This window comes from Notolabrus celidotus, chromosome 7 (assembly GCF_009762535.1).
Source record: "Notolabrus celidotus isolate fNotCel1 chromosome 7, fNotCel1.pri, whole genome shotgun sequence".
NCBI lineage: Eukaryota > Metazoa > Chordata > Actinopteri > Labriformes > Labridae > Notolabrus > Notolabrus celidotus.
Window position 1 is genome coordinate 5127814 of NC_048278.1, and position 19345 is coordinate 5147158.

General features: G+C 40.3%; 2 protein-coding genes across 2 annotated transcripts in view; both read right to left on the reverse strand.

Moving 5' to 3' along the window:
* LOC117816013 (complement C3-like) overlaps positions 1 to 610 on the reverse strand; it is a 35410-nt gene extending 34800 nt beyond the window's left edge. Inside the window, exons 1-3 of the mRNA XM_034688064.1 lie at positions 463 to 610; positions 268 to 367; positions 51 to 145 (exon numbers count right to left, since the gene is read on the reverse strand). Of these exons, the coding sequence (XP_034543955.1) occupies positions 51 to 145; positions 268 to 367; positions 463 to 540 (273 nt within the window). The 5' untranslated portion in view covers positions 541 to 610. The remainder of the gene's footprint in view (positions 1 to 50; positions 146 to 267; positions 368 to 462) is intronic.
* Positions 611 to 16974: 16364 nt separating this feature from the next.
* The window catches only part of LOC117815649 (complement C3-like), a 35101-nt gene continuing 32730 nt past the window's right edge, over positions 16975 to 19345 (reverse strand). The window contains exon 44 of the mRNA XM_034687470.1: positions 16975 to 17215. Within this exon, the coding sequence (XP_034543361.1) occupies positions 17074 to 17215 (142 nt within the window). The 3' untranslated portion in view covers positions 16975 to 17073. The remainder of the gene's footprint in view (positions 17216 to 19345) is intronic.

A 19345-nucleotide genomic window follows, 5' to 3' on the forward strand; every position in this document is an offset into this window, starting at 1 on the left:
TCATGTATTTGTCCCAATATACAGAGAAGTAGATTCAAATAATCTCTCACCAGGTACGTGATGTCGTATTCTCTATTTTCCTGTCTGTTGAAGAGGAGGTTGACTTTTACAATTTCTCGTACTGTTACTTCAGCTTTATCCAACCCTGAGAGGAAAACGTTTCACAATGAGGGAAATTAATGCAGTTAGGGAGTTAGTCTTTCAGCACTGCCACCACCTGCACCATTGATTTTACCATCCATTGTTTTAACATAGGATGTTTCTCACCTATGTGGATGTAATTGTTGTTCCTCATTCTGTGTGGAAGAGCTTGCATGGTGGCCGATGCCTGCCTTTCACTTGAAATACGAGAATCGGCAGTCGTTGCCTAAAAATATGAAACACACACTTGGACATGTTATAAAACATTTATAATAAGTTGCAGACAGCAGATTAAAATCACACCATCAAACAAAGACCTACGTTAATAAGCAGTGAGTTAATGTTTCCCCCTGTATTGATGGTCACCCTTGCCATGCCGTTGGCTCCAGTATAGCCCATCACTTGGCCTGGATCCACCTTCACTGGAATATTACTAGCCGGAGTTTCATCAGGATTCAAAACCTCAATCTGCCATCAGAGGTGAAAACAGACGAACACTTAAGATATATCCAACCATACTCTTGTCTATGTTACACGTCTCCTGCAAACCCAGTGAAAGCATCGATCATTGGTTAGGCAGTCTCATTTGTTCTGTAAGTATGAATAAATACGATACCATGACATCAAAGGGCATTCCTGGTTTGTAAAATTTGGGCGTTCTCTTGAAATGGACGGTATAAGGTGATGTTACGATCTGGATACTTCTTAACTCTGCCTCCACCATTTCATCACCTGTTGTAGATACACACAAACACTTTGAATATTCCACTTCTCCCTTGCGGTGCTGTAGTTCAATCGTAATCAAACACAAGTCTGTCTCTTACCGCTCTGCGTCAGCACAGTGACAGCAACGTATATGTGCTTCTTCACCAGTTTGGAGATGTTTTTGAAGGTTTGCGTGATGTGCTCCTTGCTCAGTGTGGCCTCTCCATAACCTCTCTCAATCTGATGTAAGAAAATATCAAAATGCTGGATTACAGACTGTAAATAGTAGATAAGACCTTGATGTGAAGGTGCAAATTCTTATTTCAACCCTACATGAATTGTTTAGAATCCAGTGCTGTAGTACGTGAGTCCAGAACTCTGACTCGCACTGACTTCGGTCCTGATTTACAAGACTTGCCTCACCTTGGATTTAACACGGAAGACTAACATATAATATATAGATATTAAATGATGCATAATAAACGTTAAAATGTGAATTAATTATTCTAATGAAAAAATGTAAATTCATACAGGCAGTCGATAGGGTTGGTCTAAGATTTGTTTATAATTGTACCCTTCCAGTTTTAGCCAGTAGGGGGAGCATGTTGCTGAATGAGTGAAAACCAAGCGTGCCGGATACGGCCCTGGTGGTGAGGCTTTCAGCACTGTGACTGCCCCCTGGTGGCTTGCTGCAGTATAGGTCAAAAAATCCGTCTCCCCCATTCATTTGAATGGGGGAGCAGTCAAACTTTAAAAAATAAATACACGTCGTACGAATGTTTCTCACATCCGTATGCTGTGGTGATATGTAGTTAGTATTTGACTGTTTTGTGTCCAAGGCCTCTTTTTTCTGAAAAGTTTCTTTTTCGTTAGTTATTAGAGTTTAAAAAACGGGGTTTTACTTCCGGGTTTCCTTTGATTCACAGCCGCCGTAGAACGAAACGTCACAGGGCACACAGCATCTTGTGACGTTACGCTGTAGGGCGGAGCTCATTACAAAGGCTTCACAGGCTCTGGGTCAGTTCTGTCTCTGAGCGTTGGGAAATCTCTTTATAGCATCCAGGGATTTAACATTTAAATTTATATTTAACATTTAGATTAAATTTAAAATGTATATTTATATTTAACATTTAACATTTATATTTAACATTTACATTAAAAATGTATACTTATATGAAGCGTTTAGATTTAACAGTGATTGTAAATATATTTTTCACAACAGAATTATATGTGAGGATCACAAATATTGCTCTAAATGTTAAAAAAAAAATTCACAATATATTTTTTCTGATGCTTTGGAGCTAAATGTGGAGAAATGTTGGTGTTATTTTCAGTGTGCACAACTTTACAAACGGCGCCCCATAGATGGTCAGTATTTATTCGGTATTGTTAAGTGATGTGTTATGTTCCAGTTCAGTTGTACGATGCAGTGCTCTGGTTATGAGCTATTCTTAAGATAAATGTATATTTGTTAGCTTTTGCTTATTGAGAGAAAATATACACACATTGTATGTTTTACTTTGATAAATGAAATGTGTTCTACGCATCCAAAAGGTCCCACACAGTCAGCCATGGGTCATACAATAAATAGGAGTGACACAGTGCTGCTTTAAAGACTCGGTTTGGACTCGGACTCATGTATTAGGGACTCAGACCTGACTCTGATTTAAACATTAAGGACTTGAGGCTAGATTTCAACACTTTTATCACCAGTATTGTTATAGAATTAAATCCTAAATACCAAGAACTCAAGCCGATCAATCCAGTGGCAGACTGACAGAAAGAGATGTATCGGAGTGTAACCACATGCTCACCGGCACTCTCTGGACGGAGTTCGGAAAGCTTGATTTATGGTTGTCTTCCCAAATCCCAAAAACCACAAATGCCATCCCATCCACCTCTTCACCAAACAGATACCTAAAACATGTCGCCAGACAAAAACAGAAATGGTCAACATTTCACAACATCAACGAAAAACATTACTATGCCATCAATTTGTTCTCACTCCCAAACAATGTATGAGCAGTAGCCTTATATTCTATTCCCTAATCTCTAGTCTTTAAACATAAAGAACATACTTAGCTTCAATGTTGACTGTAAGCTCCGGGCTGTCCACATAGAAAAAGGGGCTCAGAGGCATCAGCTTCACCTCAAAACTGGGCAGCACTGAAACATTTAATTCTTTTCTTAGAGCCTAAACCTTAAAGGACCGGTTTGTTTCTTTTGAAGTGAGGTTGCTAAACGCAGGGGTTCCCAAAGTGTGGATTGGGGGTCAAGAAGTTGTCTTCCAGAAGGTTAGTAGTTCAATTTGTAATAAAAATGTTTAGTTATGGTCTTTTGGGGCATTTTTGCCTTCATGACAGGACAGCTGAGGAGAGACAGGAAGCATGGGGAGTGGAGAGTGGGGGAAGACAAGCAGTACATGGTCGCGGCCGGGAATCGAGCCGGTGACCTCTGGGACGAGGACTATAGCCACTGTACGTGGGGCGCTTAGACCGCAAGGCCACCAGCGCCCCAAGTAATAAAAATGTTTGGTTCTTTTTTTTGCCTTTCTTTGTTGCCAGATAACTCCTGAAGTTAGAGTTCAGGTCACCAGATCTGTGTCCGGTCCGGCTCGTGCTCTCTCATCACTCAACACCCACCGGCTGCATTTTCAGAAGGTTTTCAGCAGGACCGCTGGACAGCTGGAGTCATGTGACCGAGGTTTTCCTGCTGTAACTACTGCATCAAGGATTCTCCTCCTCCTCTCCTCATCCATGTTGTCTTTCTGGTCCTCTGAAAACCTCTGACCTCCAGGCCTGGCTCCGCTCATCATGACGGTTTGTTGTTGTAGTTAAGTGAAATACGATCTGGTGATAACACAGAGTGTTTTATTCTGAAAATTAACCGGATGTTTTCATTTTGTTTTGGTGCCTGACTTCCTGTCCCGCTCCATCTGCTCTGTTGAGATTGATGCGTCGTGCTCCGGCATCCGGCAAAAATAGAAGTCTTGTGTATCTGATTAGGAGGGCTCAGACCTGCCGGATTGGAGACGTAGCCCGAACGCAATGGAGCGGATCCAGTGGAAGTTAACACATTGGCTAGAATAGAAACCTATCAGATCCGGTGCCGTGACGGATCTGAGACGGACCAGTGGATTTTGGTCGTTACAGGGAATTAACAAAAGCATCAGTAGCAGCAGGTAGGCTAATTTTCTAGAGGAGCTAAATTAAGTTTGAAGCAATATTCGATAACTTCGAGGGACAATGGGGGTTGCAAGTCTTTAACACCTTTATTTTGGCGGTCGGAGGCTGAAGGTTTGGGAACTTCTGGCTCAAAGTACTTGTCAGTGTCGGCTCTTCATTGAAAACTGGCTGGAGTAACAACACAGAAATAGACGGGGCTCATTTGCTATAACTTCATTAGCTTTCTTTTCTGAAAGCCCAACCAAAACTCAAAAGCTGGGGTTAATGTTTGCTATATAAGAAACTTGCTTTACTGTGCCACCAGAGAGCCACTGTGTCAGGCTTCACGATACAGTATAGGCATGTCTTTACACTGATCTGCTGTTTGTATCTTGGTCTTTGAAAGAGACAACAACCACAACCGAACTGAACAACGAGTGATTGTGAAAGCCGAATATCGAGATCCTCATACAACCCCACTTCAAAAGACAAAAAATCCCCTTAAGTCAGGTGTTGTGTAAAATGATGGACTCACCGTACTCTTTTACTTCAAACTCTGCAGAAAAGATCTGCTGTGGGTTGCTCTGAAACTTTGCCACCACCTTCCAAAGTCCCGTACTTCAAAACACACACAGGGACAAGGTTTTAGAACCCAAAGCCCCCTGCATCTTCACAATGAATACTAGGAAACAACTCACCTGACTACTTCACCCAGTTTGTAACCTGCAGAGTATATTCCTGATTTCAGAGAGACGAGGTTGGTTTCTGCAATGATGCCATCATGTGTCTTCGAGAACAAGAGACAGTTTTGAAAATGGAGCTTTTCAAATTTTCACATTTGGAAAAAATGTAACTGACCTCTTTATATCCTGGCTTTTGATCTTAATCAGTGTAAAATTCTGTAAGTTGTGTATTTATGAAAGATACATTAAAGTACCACAATCTCAATGCTAATCGAAGCATCGGTTTCAGGGTTGATTCCCCTCTCCACGGGTTTCATTCCAGGCGTCACTCCAAACATCCTGTACAAGACTGACAAAGAAAGGCAGGGGACAGAAAGAAAGGCTCTCTCATATACAATACCAAACGAAAACATGTAGCTGAACACAGAGGATGCAGTCATGATACACAATGATATGGACTCACCAGGGGTGATTCTAGGATCAGATGTTTAGGGGTGCTGAGCCGTGCAAGATAAATTTCACTGTTTTGTACATTTTAATGCAATTTCATTCCCACATTTGTGAAAGAAAAGTATAACACTTTTTGGGAAAGTCTGTGAGTGAACCATCAAATCTGATAAAGGTTATTTAAATGTTGAGCCACAGCAAAGGAGGGATGGATTGGAATCATAAAAGAAACATATGGTAACCCTAATTTCTGGGGAAAGACAACTCATGTTGATACAGCAGCTCCTCAACATATACATCAACAGTATGTATGTTTCTGGAGTAAACCAGCCCCCCATAGTGAGTACCAAAAATACTCAAAACTGACATTGGACTTATTTTTTGGACTTTCATTTGAAATGCAATGCACAACATGTAAAACGCGGTGGAGCTGCTGTATTTTTGTTGTTAAAATATTACGTTTCAACCAAGTACTGTATGGTTTTGAAACTTTTGTAGCTTGTTAAAAACAACATACAGTAAAAAAAATTGTTTAGGGGTGCTTGGATTCAATTTAGAGGTGCTTCAGCTCCCCCAAAAATGGGCTAGAAACGCTTATGGGACTCACCATTGCTATTGGGAGTGTAGATGGTCTTGTCTGTCTGGATGAAGATGTAACCAGACTGGAAGGAGACTAAGACGATTTTCTCCAGTAGCCGACCAGGAAACTGAGCTTGTAGTACTACGTACTGCCTCCTGTTGGGATCCTTGCTGAAGTCCCCTGCAGGGATCTGAGAGGAGACACAACAAATAAGAGGACCAGGATTGATTGAGATCATTAAGACTACAGACAAATACTTGTACTGCTGTGTGCTCTTTTCTGCCTCCAGCAGAGTTGTCAACTGGTTTTAACAGACAACATCACATCCTGTCCTCTCTTCTCTCCTCTGGCTTCCTCTGCATTTTCAAAATAGATTTTAAGATTATACTGACCACTTTTAAAGCTCGTCTGGGTCTCGCTCCAGGCTACATTACGGAAATGCTAACACCATACGAGCCATCTCGTGGCCTTAGATCCTCAGGTGGGGCTCTTCTGGTCCTTTTAGAATCGGGTTTCAAATCCAAAGGGGGTCGAGCTTTCTCCATCAGAGCCCCTCGACTTTGGAACGACCCCCCCGTGGAGATAAGGCTCGCAGAGTCAGTGACATCTTTTAAATCTCTTCTTAAGACTCATTTCTACAGACTTGATTTATGTGACTTCATCCTTTTAACCACTTTTAATTTTTTTTTTTTGTTATGTTTATCCAACTAATTAATTGTTTTAATTTCATTTGAAATTTTATTTTATTATTGTTGTATGTTTTTGATTTATTTTGGATTTATTATTTTAATGTTCCTAATTTATCCTTTTCCATTTTCTCCAATGTGATGTCGTCTTCTTCTTAAAAGCTTTTATTGTCCTTTGATGATTTTATTTACTCATCTATTTTTCTTTGTTTAATTATTAATGTGTTTTTAAAAAAAACCTCTAATAATTTATCGTCTACTGTCTCATCTCTTTATTCTGTTTAATTTGCGTTTATTCTTGTTAATCTTTTGTGTTGTTTTTTGATTTTGCATTGTTAGAATTCCTCCTCTCCTCTCTGTCTGTCAAAGGTTCATTTGTCTTTTGAATCCTGCCATGCTTTGTTTGTCAAAGCACTTTGTAAACATCTGTTTTTAAAGGTGCTATACAAATAAAGTTATTATTATTATTATTATTATAAAATGATTTGGAAAACAGTTCACTTACTTTAAAATGATAAAGAATATCACATTAGTAGATTAGAAACATCTCAGCAAATATAGTTATTGGGATGAAAAGGCTGCCAATGGATACCATTACACTCGTGGTTGTTGCATCACAAACAGTCCAGCAGCCTGTTACACCAGCTGTGCATAAACTCAAACGTAGCCTAGATTGAACGTGATTTCTCATTTAGGATGGAGTTTACACTCTACTGAGGTTTTGGGCGTTGCACCAGCTGAGATAGTTCCAACGTAAGCCTAAGTAACAACTTAATTCTTACACTTGGCTCCTAGAAGGTGTAAAGTCCTCCGTAGAGTATATCGGTTGCCATGGTGCATCGAAAGGTGGGATGATTTGGAGGATGATATTACGTCGGCAACGCGTTTTCCACAAGTGATTAAATCCTTTGGAAAAATATGATGACCAAGATTTGCATTCCTAAGTATTAGTTGATCATTTTACCACTCAATGTCACTGTTATTATACACACCGTATATTAAGGATTTAGGCTATATTTATCACCTTACTAAAACACCTAAATTGGTGCTTTCCACCAATTAGCTGCTGGAAGTGTAAACATCATATCTGCGACAATGTTTTGGTTAGTCTGGACGTTATGGTCTACTAGTTAAGATGAACTTTATGTCTCTGTGGTGAAACCAAACAATGACACAACTTAAGTTACAAACTAACTAGTTTCAACGTATGGTTTAGTGAGGACTTTACACCCAAACTTAGGACACAACTTATGCACAGCTGGTGCAACAGGCTGCTGGAGTCAAAGTAAGGAAAGTTTTTAAATTGGGAACGTGTTGGTGTGACTTGTTGTACTGTTTTGTTTATGTCACCGCTGACTGAAAGACAAATCCCCCCAGTGATGATAAAGAAACCTTGAACCCTTTAACCTCTTGTTGCTCTAAAGCAGTAGTTGTTGGCCAACGTCCCCATATTAAATGTGTTCAGTGCAATGAAATAATAACTGCTGTTTTAAAAATGCACTTTGTTCTTTGGAGAGTTGCTTCGTGGTTCATTTGGCCTCATCCTCAGATTTTAAAGATTTTTCTGTGGAGTATTTTGCAACTTCAAATGTTCCCTATTCTAAGTGTTGTTTCCCAGTAAACAACATCACTGATCCAATACTAATGTCATCTGCACACTTTTTAAAATCAAACATAAAACTTTCTGAAACCTTTTTAACCTTCAACAACAAAAGAAGAGCTGCAAAATAAATGCATGTTTGGACTGAGCATTGAATAAACAAACAGACACACACTACCCGAAACTAAATAATCACTGTGTCAACTTTGATGCTGTTTGCACTTCCACATTACCGTAAGTTGTGCAAGCTTCTGGTATTTGTCTGTCTTAGTCAGGGTCACAGTTGTGGATGCCAGCTCTTGTGCTTTGGTTGGATGGTTCCTGACACTGATATGAACATTGATGTCACTTTCAAGGCTGCAATCTTGAATTTCCACAAAGATATTTTCTTCTGTTCCAACACGCAGCAGGTTTGGGGCAGACATCACCTCCCTAGAACAAAAAGGGAGAGAGCGAATGGAAGACTCATTGGCTAGGGAAGAAATACAAAAGTTTGTGTTATGTGTAAGTTAGTGGTTGGAAGTAAAACAACCCACAATCATCAAAAGTACCAAGTCTTTCTAAAAGCTTGTAAAAGCACAGTCTGAAACACGTGTAAGATCATTCAGGACTGGAATCCATGGCTGTGCATCGTGTATCCCTTGGTTATGTTACATTCAAGCACTGATGGCAGAGGCTGCTTTCCCAGAGGAAAATTTTACTGCTCAAGGCTTTCTCTTCAAAGTCTCTGGAGACAAAATTGAGATTCTCACTTCAGCCTCATTCAAGTTTCAAATTGTTCTCATTCGTTTCTCTTTAGTGTCTCCTAAAATTCACTAGGAGAAATAGTTGAGACCATGACATGAGTCTTATTTGAGACTTAAATGAGAGATCTCATTAATGGCTCATTTTCTTCTCTTTTTTTTTAAATATATTTTTGGCTTTTTGCCTTTATTTGACAGGACAGCTGATGAGAGACAGGAAATGTAGGGAGTAGTGAGCGGGGGAAGACATGCAGGAAATGGTCAACCAGCCGGGAATCGAACCGGTGACCCCTGCGACGAGGACTGTAGTCTCTGTTTGTGGGGTGCTTAGACCGCTAGGCCACCAGCGCCCAAAAGAATCCACCCCTTTAATTGTAATAATCTGGCTAAATCTGGTCAGCCCTTTTGGGCGCATAATTTAAATAAATGGTCTGTCATACCTGGTAGGAAATCTCTATCTTTTGCAATTTCTCTCAAATCCACTAAATCTTTGTGAAGTTGTTTTGTTCCAAACAGACTTGTAAAGGAATGACCATATTGTGAAGTCAAAGAAGAGATCATTTCATATCTAAATAGCTGATCTTGCAAGTGGTTCAAATGTTTTAATGAGAACTGTAAGTTTGTGTACAATTACATTGAAATCTTAATTTTGCAGGGCACTATAAATATTCATGAAAAGATGAGCTCAGGCTCTTTCTTTGCTCCATCTGAGCTCAACTTGAGACACAAAAACTGAGTCTGACTGAAACAAATGGATGAGGTTGGATTGAGAGAGCTCCTTGATTTCTCCACCTGAGCTCTAAAGGAGTCACAACACTTGAGAAATACCTGAGAATCATTTCAGACTTGGACCAGATCTCCTTTTGAACTGAAAGGGAGACTAAGCTGAGACTTTTTGCAACTTTTTTCTGGAGGCAAGAATGAGAAACAGGAGACATAAGCTATAGTCTAATTTTGCTTTCAAACAGATCTCATTGTTGTCTAGGAGACATGAAGACGAAACACTTTTGAGATCTCCTCTCTAAATTTCTTTGCCTATGGGTTGTAAAGCGATCATCAGTATCAATGAACTAATCCCATTCACACTTGCCCAAGGACACTTGACTGACATGTGGACAGTGGGACATGGGATCACACCTGGACCTTCCAATCGACCACTCCATTTGTTAAACTTTTAGACCATGTTTTTGGTGGTCTATGGCAAGCAGCAAACTCCGGCCTTAAAATATGGAGCCTAAAAACTGCAGTTCCTTGATTGTCCACTCGAGGCTGGCTACAAAATCACCAGAAATCACATACACACCCATTCAAAAAAGCCGATCTTTACAGCAGAAATAAACATGTTTACAGCCTGGTTAAAAAAACAGTTTAGGTCTGACAAGCTGATTTCTCTATCAGCACACAGTGAACGGGGGGGGGGGGGGGGGGCATTTTTTCATCACTCATTATTTTTGAAGATATCAAACTGATGAGTTTTGCTAAAGGCCCGCCTCTTTACCTCACACTAGCTCGGACCAAGTTAGGTTGAGTTCAGCATTTCAAAATGGCACCCGCTGACGATTGGCTTAAAAACAGCGATCAGGAACAGAGTGTCGTCATGGATACTACGTCCATTATTCATACAGTCTATGGCTGCTTAGTGGCTTTTTGCCTCTCACAAAATCAAAGTGCTACAAACTGAACCTGGGCTACCAAATGTTTTAAGATCAACCACCACCTTAGCTATAATTAAACATCATAGGGCATTAAAATGTGAATAATAATCAATAACTGTTAGGGTTGCAAAGGGGCATACATTTCCGTTGGAAGTTAACCTGGGGAATTTTGGAAATATTCTAAATTGGAACCTTTCAATGGGAACTGAGGGTAATTTAATGGAAAGGTATCATATCCAAGCATAAATATTTGTTTTGTTATAAGCAGACATCCATCCAAAATAAATTGGAAAAAAAAAAAAAAATTAAAACTGATGTATTTGTAAGTAGAACTTTATCAAGTGTTAAATATTTTATTGAACATTCAATTCTTTCATTGAAGAACAAAAACATGAATGTTGAGTTAAATATTACTCATCCCCCCGACCCAACCCATTCAAAAATTAACAAAAATGCAATCCTAACAAAGTCCCATTCAAAATGTTAAATGAAAAGAGCCGCTCTCCCTCCAACAAAGTCCCATTCAACATGCAAACAAAAAAGTATCGTCCCTCAAGCTTCTCAAGCCTAGCCTCTGCAGGATTCTAGAAATCATCTGTGCTTCATATGATGGAGGAATGCACAGTGCATGTAGGGGGCGTGGTCTCAATAGCCCTGCAGTAAGCAGTGTGCTATGTGCATGTGATTGAGGAATAGCAGAGATATTCAACTGTACTTGCATGAAATCTGGTTGTTTTAGTCAGGATTATGCTAAAATATATTTTCCCCAACTATATTTAAGTTCCCTATTAATAGCCAACCTTCAATTTAGTAAAGTCCTGGTTTATTCCCGTTTATTCCCATGGAAAGTTTCCAACTTTGAACATTCCCGGAATTTTGCAACACTATTAACTGGTGATAACACTTCGGACTTCACATTCAGATTGTTCAAAATATTAGGAAAAAAAAGAGATTTGGACTTAATGGTGGTGCTTAAGCGGTCTCTTCAGTAGTCGTAATATCAGAGCAGACACAACTTAAAGCTGAAGTCAAAGCAAGACTCTGTAGACTGGGGTTTGCTGAACTGGGGAACTGTCTCTTGCAGCGGTTGCATTAAGTAAACATGCTCACATAATCTAATTACATTTATTTATAAATCATACAGATGTTATTCTTGTGTATATTTTAAACTACAAAAAGTAAGGACTCATAAGATTTATGTGCATAGTTGTAAATAAAAGCACAAGAAAGGAAATGTGCTGTTAATTGGTGAACACATTGATGATTTTTGGGAAATAGCGTCAGGATGATGAGTTCCAGGATGGACTGTACCCACAATAAGTAATGTATTGATTATTTTGACTAATGGCCAGCACTAGTTCGGGAAGACGTTTCATCATTTCGGTTTCATTAGGTAGCTGTGTCTGGTGCAATACATGGCTGTGTAAACTCAACATTAAGGTCAGTTTACTGGCACTGCAACACAAACAACAGAACAAACCTGGATGAAAAGGAGCTGCTTTTACTCATTTAAAAAATATCATTACAATACAAGATTAGAGATGCAGAAACCCCCTGAGATACTGTTACATATAGACATATTATATATATATATACATAGACATATTTAGGCTAAGCAGCAAAGATTTGAACATTTCCATCATCCGTCAAAATTGTATTAAACTGACCTCAAAGCCTTAAACTCTGTTTTCGTATACTCAATCGAATGACTTTTGTCAGGTTACCTTCAACCGCTGAAGGTCATTTATTTTATCTTAACAGACAATAATGAAGATGACAATAAGGACTCAGTATCCTACAACACTAGTTCTGTCCAAATTCTTACATTAAAAAATAGTTTGGTTATGTTTCTCACAGTGTTTCCTTTTCTAAGTTGTGCTATTTCAAAGTGTTCTTGTTTTAATCTGGTCTTCTTTTGGAGCTTGGACTTGCTGAGTTGACATAAGAGACCAAAGAGTAACTCTGATTAAAAAACAACATATAGTTTTTTGTAGAATTCTGAACCACTTGAGGAAAAGAATCTACGATTATCCTTCCAAACCTGAAATGACTGTAAACATCTTAGTCAATGACTGTTACATTCAATTAACCACAAACTTTAAGAGATTTTGAATAGGCATTGAGAGCTTGAAGAGTTTGAGGATTTTCATTTCTACTTACAATGGGGGTTGATTAGCCTGACACATCAGAGGAGACAAAACCAGAAAGGCCAACGGCCACAGCGAGGTCCAACACATGACCCTACTCGATCCCATCTCTTCTGTGAATGCTTCTCTCTCTGCAGCGCTAGCCGTTTACACACTGAACTCCCTCCTCCTGAACCTTTGTTGATGTTTTTTCAAAGATATTTTCAGTAATGGGAGAGGTTATTTCTTGTCGAGGAACCAATACATCAGTCAGGGAAAATTAGACCATATTTGCCAAATCTGGGAATAAATTCCTTAACCAAAACTCTCTTCACCAGTATGTTCATTAAGGTCTCTAATAACATAAAAAGATTTAACTCCTCTAGGAAAATCCGTGACAGCTACTTAAGTTTGGGTACCTGGAACTTTATTGGTAAAAAATTGAAAATGTTAACCTCTGCCTTCAGCAGCTTGTGAGGTGTCAAACTGGGGATTATTTAAGGTTCTGAATTGATTGTAAACAATTATTTTGCACAAAAACCACTCCTTTGCAAAAAAATAGCCACAAACAGTTACACAAACACATAGGTTTATAAAGTAGCTTTATTTGTTTAAAATACAACTGCTCCACAATGTCAAATGTCTCTGAAGTCTAGGTCCAGCCTAGTCCTGGGTTTGGAGATTGGCATGGAGGATTTGCAGTCGCAACTAACAAGTTACACAAGTTGAAGTATGCCGAGTCTTTAGCCAGATTTATACTTCTGCGTCTAAATCGACGGCGTAGCCTAAGCCGGAGGTCTGCGTAGCTCCCGTACCTACACAGAGGCGAAGCTGACGTGCATCTCCTCCAAAATGTAACTACGAGTAGAAGCGTCGTGGACCGCAAGCCCTGTGATTGGTTGGCTCGGCTGCATTGTATTTCCTGCATTTCCAGCACTTACGGGATCCCCTCTCATCGTCCGTGTATTTCATCTCCTCCTCTCTATTCTTCATGTAATCATGTCTGTATGATAAACAGCAACATGTATCAGCTGTAGATTAACATAACACGCTCTGAATCTCTGTGGAAAAGTAAACAGAGATCGTAGCGGGGCCAGAAGCAGGACTATCAGAGAGACGGCAACTTTGACAGCATTTTATTTATTTTACTGACCAGCTATAAAATATGTAGCTCGTTGTTTTAAACACTTTCATATTTACCTTGTGTTTTAATGTTTAAAAATCGTATTCAGCAATGGTCTGCCATTCTCCTTGTTGAGAGTGGTGGGGTGGCTATAACCCTCTTTTAACCTCCCACCACTGCTTGAGTATTGTTGCAATAGGAATGTACAAAGCAGAATATCTGGCCGAGAAGAACATGTTTTTTTATTTTTTTTTTAAAGATGCAGATGATGTGCTTGTTTAATTGTGAAAATCCAGAAAGATTTTTCATGATCCCAGATTTTTTAATGTCAGGCCATGAGAATATTTTTAAAAGTGATATTTGACTCTATACATTTTAGAGTTGAACAGATTTTGATCATACAGTTAGAAGGAATCATTTCAAAGTATTTGAGAGTATGACGCCAGGCCATAGACTGTATAAAATATGGACGTAGTATCCGTGACGTCACCCATCTGTTTCTGAACGCTGTTTTGAAGCCAATCGGCAGCGGCAGCCATATTGCTTCTGTCGAGCCAGTGTGACGTAAAGAGGCGGGCTTTGAGCCTCCTAGCCAACAGCTGCAGTGTTCCCACAGGCAGCTGTGCCTCTCATTGAAAGACTAGTAATCTCAATATCTTCGAAATTGCCGAATTAGAAAAAAATTCACCCCCCTCACGGTGAGAGGACATCGAGAAATGAGCTATTCAGACTACAGTCATGGCCAAAAGTTTTGAGAATGACACAACTATTAATTTTCACAAAGTCTGCTGTTTCAGTTTTTATAATGGCAATTTGCATATACTCCAGAATGTTATGAGGAGTGATCAGCTCAACTGCAATTAATTGCAAAGTCCCTCTTTGCCTTGAAAATGAACTTTATCACCAAAAACACATTTCCACTGCATTTCAACCCTGCCACAAAAGGACCAGCTAACATAATTTCAATGACACACAGGTATCACACACATTAACACAGGTGTGGGTGTTGATGAGGACAAGGCTGGCCATCAATCTGTCATGATTGAGTGACTGGACACTTTAAAAGGAAGATGGTGCATGACACCATTGTTCCTCATCTGTTAGCCATGGTTACCTGCAAGGAAACACGTGCAGCCATCATTGCATTGCACAAAAAGGGCCTAACAGGGAAGTTTATAGCAGCGAGTAAGATTGCACCTCAGTCAGCCGCTATCCAATTATCAAGAACTTCAAGGAGAGAGGTTCAATTGTTGCCAAACAGGCTTCAGGGCGCCCAAGAAAGTCCAGCAAGCGCCAGGACCGTCTCCTGAAGGTGTTACAGCTGCGGGATCGGGCCACCACCAGTGCAGAGCTTGCTCAGGAATGGCAGCAGGCAGGTGTGAATGCATCTGCACGCACAGTGAGGCGAAGACTTTTGGAGGAAGGCCTGGTGTCAAGGAGGGCAGCAAAGAAGCCACTTCTCTCCAGTAAAAACATCAGGGACAGACTGATATTCTGCAGAAGGTACAGGGACTGGACTGCTGAGGACTGGGGTAAAGTCATTTTCTCTGATCAATCCCCTTTCCCATTGTTTGGGGCATCTGGAGGAAGGCTTGTTCGGAGAAGACGAGGTGAGCGCTACCATCAGTCCTGTCTCTTGCCAACAGTGAAGCATCCTGAGACCATTCATGTGTGGGGTTGCTTTTCGGTCAAGGGAGTGGGCTCTCTCACAATCTTGCCTAAAAACACAGCCATGCATAAAGAATGGTACCAGAACATCCTCCGAGAGCAACTTCTCCCAACCATCCAAGGGCAGTTTGGTGATGAAGAATGCCTTTTCCAGCATGATGGAGCACCTTGCCATAAAGACAAAGTCATAACAAAATGGATTTTGGGCCCTTGGCCAGGAAACTCCCCAGATCTTAATCCCATTGAGAACTTGTGGTCAATCCTCAAGAGGCGGGTGGACAATCAAAAACCCACAAATTCTGACAAACTCCAAGCATTGATTATGCAAGAATGGACTGCCATCAGTCAGGATTTGGTCCAGAAGTTGATTGACAGCATGCCAGGGAGAATTACAGAGGTCTTGAAAAAGAAGGGTCAACACTGCAAATATTGACTTATTGCATGAATTCTGTGTAATTCTCAATAAAAGCTTTTGATACCTATGAAATGCTTCTAATTGTATTTCATTATACCATAGAAACATCTGACAAAAACACCTAAAAACCCTGAAGCAGCAGACTTTGTGAAAATGTAATATTTGTGTCATTCTCAAAACTTTTGGCCATGACTTTACACTCATCTTTTGTACCAGGCTGTAAACATGTTTATTAATGCTGCAAAGACCGTCTTTTTCCCATTCATGTGTATGTCACTTCTGGTACTTCCGGAGCCAGCCTCAAGTGGATCCTCGATGAACTGCAGCCTTTAACACTTCCGCATTGACTCATATTTTTAGACCGGAGGTTCCCACTTGCGCCAGGCTGTATCGGGCTCTTTATGCAAGATCCAAATTGTACAAATGGAAAGTGATGTTATGGCTTATCCAACATGGCGTTTAAAGCTCGCACCTCTCATTTACAGATACAGGTGTTAGCATTTATTTTGTTAGCTGTTTTAGAACACTTTAAAATGCCCCTTTATCCTTTGATTAGTCATTGTCTTGACCACATGAAACAAAATGTAATCGGTATAACCTGGGACTCCCACCAGACCCATATTGGGTCCGTTTCTGATCCATTGTGGTCCGACTCGTGCTCTCTTATCCGTCAACACCCACCGGCTGCATTTTCAGAATGCAGCAAGGAGCAGGACCTCTGGACAGCTGGAGTCATGTGACCAAGGTTTTCCCGCAGTACTGAATCAAGGATTCTCCTCCTCCTCTCCTCATCCATGTTGTCTTCATGGTCCTCTGAAAACCTCTGACCTGTTGACTCCAGGCCTGGCTCCGCTCATCATGGCGGTTTGTTGTTGTAGTTAAGTGAAATACGATCTTGTGATAACACAGAGTGTTTTGTTCTGAAAATTAACCGGATGTTTTCATTTTGTTTTGGTGAAACCTGACTTCCTGTCCCGCTCCATCTGCTCTGTTGAGATTGATGCGTCGTGCTCCGGCATCCAACAGAAATAGAAATCTGGAGGGCTCCCACCTGCTGGATCAGAGAAGCAGCCGGAACGCAACGGAGTGGATCCAGTGGGAGTTAACACATTGACTAGAATAGAGACCTATCAGATCCAGTGCTGTGACGGATCGGAGATGAACAGGACTGGAGGATTTGGCCGTTAGAAACAGACAAATGATCAACACCATATTTTAATCACGACAGAGCAACATAGTAGCTTTTACAGCTCATTTAATAGCACTGGATGTTATACAAAAATCAGGATAATTCAAAGTAACTGTTTGAAAAGAACATTTTATGTCCTTGACTTTCTCTAGTGCTGACATCCATGGAATTCATACGTCATGACCAGCTCCTCCATGCCCAAACAGGTCGGTCTGTGCTCCTGTTCTTGACACTCTGCATTTGTGGGCCAGTACTCAATCCAGGTGTTCTCACCGAGTATATACTGAAATCTAATGAGAGCAAATAAAAAAAAAACACACAAGTTCTTACATGGCAGCCAAGATATGAACCAAGGATTAGAGAAATAAAAGCAACATCCCCTCCTTCACACAGCATAATAACATGATCATATAAAATAGCAACATCAGCACATCAGTTTTCCCAAGCAACGGCAACATTTGATTTTTTCTATGACTGAAAGAAAGGAGTCATGATTTGGTTCATGAGAAGATGACAAAATGTGTTTTGGATTACAATGATTGGGTGTAACGATCAGTGCTGTGCAGGAACACGCTCATATGTGCAACTTAAGAACATGGAAATAGTTCACTTTGGAGACCGTGAACGGCTGCTCACATTCTGGGAGGATCTGAGACCTATCGAGAGTTACTCAGAGTTACCGGGGACTTTGTTTTTTGCGGCAGCCTGAGTCAGATTTACGGCACTCTACAGGCGTCCGGCGTGGCTTTATGCTGCCTGTGATTCTGATTTAGAAAGCAGAGCTGATGAAGCCAGCTCTTTGAAGGACATTTGAAGGATTTTTATGAACGAATTAGGACAGATTCCTTCAGGGTAGAAACTATTTTGGTTTTCTACAGGTGTAGCTTTTCCAGAGTGAAGAATTATTCACTTTTTGTGTTTGTTTAATCAGCGTTTCTTCACCCCTCGCCATTTTACTTTAGGGGATGTTAAAACTGTCTCACCCATATTGTCTTTTACGAAGCAGAGTTCCCCTGTGTGTTTGGGTGTTTAAGTTGGAACCTTTAGCCGAATATTCAGCCAACAAATTAAAGTATTATAATAATAATAATAATAATACATTTTATTTATAAAGCACTTTTCTAAAAACTCAAAGACGCTGCACAAAGGATAAAAACATCATATAAAACAACAGAATAATAAAAACATGAATAAAATACATTTAAAAGCAATCATACAATAAAAGCAATTCTAAACAGGTGGGTTTTGGTGAGTGATTTGAAGGTGGACAGGTTGGGGCAGTTTCGAATGTTAAGTGGTAAGGCGTTCCAGAGGGTGGGGGCGGCGACAGAGAAAGCTCTGTCCCCCAAGGTTCGGTGGGAGTAATTCATTTAGTTCAGCAGACAGTTGAGGGCTGGACTCTTGTGCAGATTTTTGGTTGGGTTGCTAAGTTTTTATAGCTAACAGTAAAAGGAAATAAATTACGTAGATACAATATTATCAAGGAGATGCACACTTTACACTCATGCATATTCACAAGGGCTGCCAGTATTAACTTGATAAATTATGTTTTCTAATTGCGGGCTTTTTTGTCCCTTCCGGCATGCTGTAGATAAACTGCCGAAGCTTCTCCCTGCTTCCTGCTCCCTCCACTTTGCTGTTGAGTGTTACATTTCACTTTAAACAACTCCTCAAGTAAAAAAAACATAGGCACTTAGTGTCTGATGGAATTGAATTGAAGTAGGGATGGGCAATGATTTTTGGAATATTCGTTCACTAATTAAGAAACGAATCGTTCCTTTGAATCATTTCTCATTTTAAAGTACAATTTTTCATCTTTTGTACCGGTGTCTGGTTGTAATAAGGTATTCCCGCCAGACGGTGGCTATAGAGCGTCTTAAAGTTGTTTGCTAACCGCATTAGCAAACAGAAGAAGAAGAACGCTAACTGAATTAAAAAGCAAAAGAAGAAGAGAACATTCGTGACAGTTGCAGGGATTTTCTACGTTTCTGAATCTCACACTACTCTACACGTGTTTCCAGAGACCGATCATGGCTGTAACATGTAAACACACACGCCATGCTGCGTCACAGAAACACAGACATAAAGATCGAGACAGACGCTGTCAGTGCTCGCTACTATCAGCACCTCCTGTCAGTCCTGCTGCTGGTTAACGCGACTGCCACACAGACGGGCTGTTAATGGGAAAGGTGTGTGTGTGTGTGTGTGTGTGTGTGTGTGTGTGTGTGTGTGTGTGTGTGTGTGTGTGTGTGTGATTATTCGAATAATCGTCGAATAGATGCCAATGATTATCGAATAGTATTTTGGCTTGAAATGCCCATCCCTAAATTGAAGTACTGAGTCTGATCTACCACATACAAGCTCAGCATCCAGGAGGATCTAATCAGACTAATGCCTGCATTTGAAGTGTGAGAAACACT